Here is a 4,061-nt window from a genome sequence, read left to right as displayed (position 1 = left end):
ACAAGAACATCGCGCTGCTCGAGCCAACAGCCACGTGCAGCGCCAACGAGCAGGGCCGGAGCAACCAATCGTGGGCCATCTCCGTCTTCAAGGTGGAGGAGCACCGCGCCTGCAACGATGGTGAGACGGCGTGGTCTGGCCATCCATGCGTGCACTACACCGGCTACGTCTCGGCGGAGTCGCCCAACTTTGTCAATGTCAACACGGAGCGATTCGTGTGCCAGCTGTTTGTCGACTCTGTTGACGATACGGTTGGGAGCTCCCCTTCCAAAGTGTCAACGATAACGGCCCCGATGATGACTTCTGATACGTGCACAGCGAACAACCCAGGCACCGACAAGATTTTGACAGATTCGAGCGGACTCATGCAGACGCGCGAGATGCTCACCATCGACCAATTCCTGCGCGGAATCACCTCCTCGAACGAAGATCAGCTCCACATCTCCGCCTACCAGTTCCAGCTTGGTGAGGACGTCGACACGGGCGAAGGCGTCGTGGTCACCACGGAACCGACTGCCAATCTCTTTGATCGAAACAAACTCGCCCAGCGCCTCAGCGTAAGCACGGCATCCGCCTTCAGTTCGACGAAGACGATTTCAGGCGACTCCATCGCAGAGTTCTCGAGCCAGTTCGCCGCGTCTGCTTCCGTCGGAGGATCAGCCTGGGGCGTGACCGCGTCAGCATCAGCGTCATTCGGCTCGTCGTCCAGCAGCTCGAGCAAGATGTCCTACGCTCAGCTTCGCGCCATGCAGGTTGTTGGCGTGGTTACCCTGCACCCTGGCGGGGATCAGAAAGAATACGACGCGGCTCTAGCTGATGACACCCGCGCAGAGCTTGAGGACGTCGAAGATTCGTTGGAAAAGGCGAAGAAGTTCGTGAAGAAGTTCGGCTTGTACTTTATCACGTCTGCCACCTACGGTGGGCTCTTCACCATGAGCAAGTCTGCGGAGACCACTTCAGGGTCCTCGGCAGAGTCATTGTCGGCGAAGCTGTCGGCCTCATATTTTGTGGCGTCAGCTTCGGCTGAGGCGTCGAATCACACAAGCTCGTCTGAGGAACACTCGAATGCGCAAACGAAAGTGAAGTGCTACGGCGGGGACGTGGCGAAGTGCTCCATTGGTACCTACAAAGACTGGGCGGCAACCGTGGGCGGTCAGGCTGGCGTTGTGGACTACACGATCACCCCCATCTACAAACTCCGGGATCCCGGCAACCCACAGCGTGCGCTGCTTAAGGCCGCCTTCCACATTCTGGAGGCGAAGCTTCTGGGCGGACTGCAAGCGCAATGGATAAAGGAAGACCGGGTGGCGTCTGCAAGCACAACTGATCTGAAGACCGTTGCCATCAAGAGCGTGAGCAGCAACAGGTTCTGCCGGCTCAACCGCAACAAAGGCAAACACCGCTGCCCCGGCAGCCCTGGCTGCACCGACCCTAATTCTAACGTTGGAGATTTCCCCCATGGCGGATATTACGACTACACCATGATTTGCGACGGGGACGCGGAGTACACCGGAACGTATCTCAAGGATCGTTTCTCAAAGCAGGATGTGCGCACCTCGTTCCTCGAGTTTGTCTTCTCCCTCACAGCCGTCTCACCATCCAAGGAAGAATTCTTCTTGAAATCATGGGCGCTGACCGTTGACAGCGCGTATAGCAACGGCGGACCTACGCTCGACCCTAACCATGAATTTGCCTACGAACACAATTGCGGGCTCTCGGTTGCCGTCTCCCAAATTGAGCCCACTCTGATTCCTGAGTCCACTCTGATTGGCTGTGGCTTTCTCAGGGATGAAACGGTGTTTCAACTCAAAAGCCAGGGAGCGGGGTTGTACAAGCTCTCTGCAAGATACGGCTCTGGGCAGTCCGACTCTGCCTTCGGCGTCCGCAACCTGGGCCACCCGTGCGGAATAAACAGCGCCGACTTGAGCGTTGGATGCCCAGCTCTCGTAAACGTGTCCGGGCGGGAGGAGGATGCGGGCGGCTTCAACGCGCAATTTGTGGTCGAGGTGCTATAATTTACAGCAACCGACAGGAGACGGGAGACGGGGGCAGGGAACGATAGCGAACGACCCTGGCGAGCCAAACACTAGACCGGTGAAAGTCCGGCACAAGCGCAGGTAAACGAGTGCGCGGCCCAGGCTATCGTAAGACGATATGAGGGCGGAAGTCCGCGGCGCCAGAGCTCAGTGGCAAAGACCCCCAGGCGACCCACCGGGGCAGCGAGGCTTCTCTAACCGTGGTAACGAGGCAGCGCAGTACGACACCAATGGCGCAAGTGGGAATGAATGGGAACTCTCAATTTAACGCAGAGGGTGGGTATGAGGGCAAGAGGGGGGGGGGGGGGATGTAAATAGAAAAAACAAACGAAAACGAGAAGGGGCGGAAGGAAAGAGCTCCACGACCACGTGCACTAGCAAAGGTGCCGCTGCGCCTTGAGCCGAGAGCCGTAACACCAGCTCCTGCGGCTGACGCGGCGCCGGCGGCGAGCACCTCTGAGTCTGAGACTGTGGCGGCATCGAGTGGGCAACACCCGGTTGGAACCCTTGTGCTCGTCGCAATAAAGCACCATGGACTCTGGCCTGCAGAGGTGGCTGCTCCGTACTCGCCTAAAGTTGGATCCTCTCTCTGTTCATAAGGCTCGCGGGAGGAACACCATCCTGCTCAAGACGTTTGGCGATCATATGTTTCTATGGACCACGGCAGCAGAGCTACAAGTCTTTGAGATGGCGATGGCTGAACAAACCTTACTGTCGGAAACAGGAGGGAGCCCGATAGGGACAAAAAGAGTAGCTTATCGTGAGGCAATCGAGGCAGCTCGCAGCAAGACTGTCGCCAACATGAGCGGTGAGGCGGAGCGGGCGTCGGGCAGCAAGCGTGCCCGGAGGGGGTAGTTTTTTGCTTGTTTGTTGTTCTTGTTGTACACCGCCTTGAGATGTAAAAATCACATATTCAGTAAGAGTCTGATGGGTATGACCACAGTTGGAGAGGTGTACAGAATGTACAGAATGTGCAGAAGGTGTACAGAAGGTGTACAGAAGGTGTACAGAAGGTGTACAGAAGGCTTCTGGTCAACATGCAGCTATTTACCCCTTCGCCATTTGAGAAGGCCAGCTCCCCAGCCCTGGCTTAATTAGTAGTAGATCTAGATCTTTCAATTGTGCTGCTCTCAAATCTAGTCTGGTCCAGAATGGCGTCCGTGGTCCCGAGAAATTACGTAACAAAGGAATGTCTGGACGCTCCACAAACCCCATTTTATGACGTGTTACGAAAGTATATTAACACACACGCGAGACAGCCCACGCCCAACGCACCCCACACACCTCAGACCTCAGCCCGTCAGCCGCGGCCGCGCTTGCGGTTCCCCGGCGATGCAATGTCCATCGCGCTGCGCGCAACGTCAAACACGTTGGCCGCGCGGTGGCTCCGCGCCATCGCGGCGAACCTGCGCCGCTCGCGGTTGCCCCTCTCGATCTGCTGGATGCGGATGGCGGCCTGCTGCTGCGAGAGGGGCGCGGCCGCCTTGAACTCCCTCCAGAGGCGCTCGAACTCGGCGCTGTACTTGGCGACCAGGTAGACGTCCTCTGTGACGACGCAATTCTCGTTGTTGCGCGCCGAGGCCGAGTACGACCAGTTGTACGAGCCGCACAGCAACACCCGCCCGTCCACGATGGCGTATTTGTGGTGCATGTGGCGCGGCACGGGCGCCGCGCCGCTCTTGAGCTCGTAGTCCGGGTCGACGAGCGTCTCGACGCCGGCAGACGCCATGCCGAAGACCTGCGAGCCGCCGTCGAGCGCAGTCTTGTCGTCGGTAATCAGCCGCACCGCGACCCCGCGCGCGGCCGCCTCCTTGAGCTCAGCGGCCACGCGCGCGTCCGAGATGACGAAGACGCAGCACTCGAGCGTGGTGGTGGCGGAGCCGATCCAAGAGCAGAGCTTCTGCCGCGCCTCGTCGCTTGGGAAGATTGAGAAGCCTCGTCCGCGAGCGACCACCGCTGCATCAGTCCTCTTACCGACACACCCACCAGCCCGCCTGCTCACAGCAGCGGGTGTGAAGAGGCGCC

General features: G+C 58.8%; 1 protein-coding gene across 1 annotated transcript in view; it reads right to left on the bottom strand.

Moving 5' to 3' along the window:
* Positions 1–3,336: 3,336 nt before the first annotated feature.
* The window catches only part of EMIHUDRAFT_105231 (hypothetical protein), a gene marked incomplete at both ends in the record, with an annotated part of 1,456 nt that continues 731 nt past the window's right edge, over positions 3,337–4,061 (bottom strand). The window contains one exon of the mRNA XM_005762872.1: positions 3,337–4,030. Coding sequence (XP_005762929.1) covers positions 3,337–4,030 — 694 coding nt within the window. The remainder of the gene's footprint in view (positions 4,031–4,061) is intronic.

This window comes from Emiliania huxleyi (genome assembly GCF_000372725.1).
Source record: "Emiliania huxleyi CCMP1516 unplaced genomic scaffold EMIHUscaffold_66, whole genome shotgun sequence".
Lineage (NCBI taxonomy): Eukaryota > Haptophyta > Isochrysidales > Noelaerhabdaceae > Emiliania > Emiliania huxleyi.
Note: the sequence above shows the minus strand (reverse complement) of the source record. Positions and strands in the feature narration are given on the sequence as shown.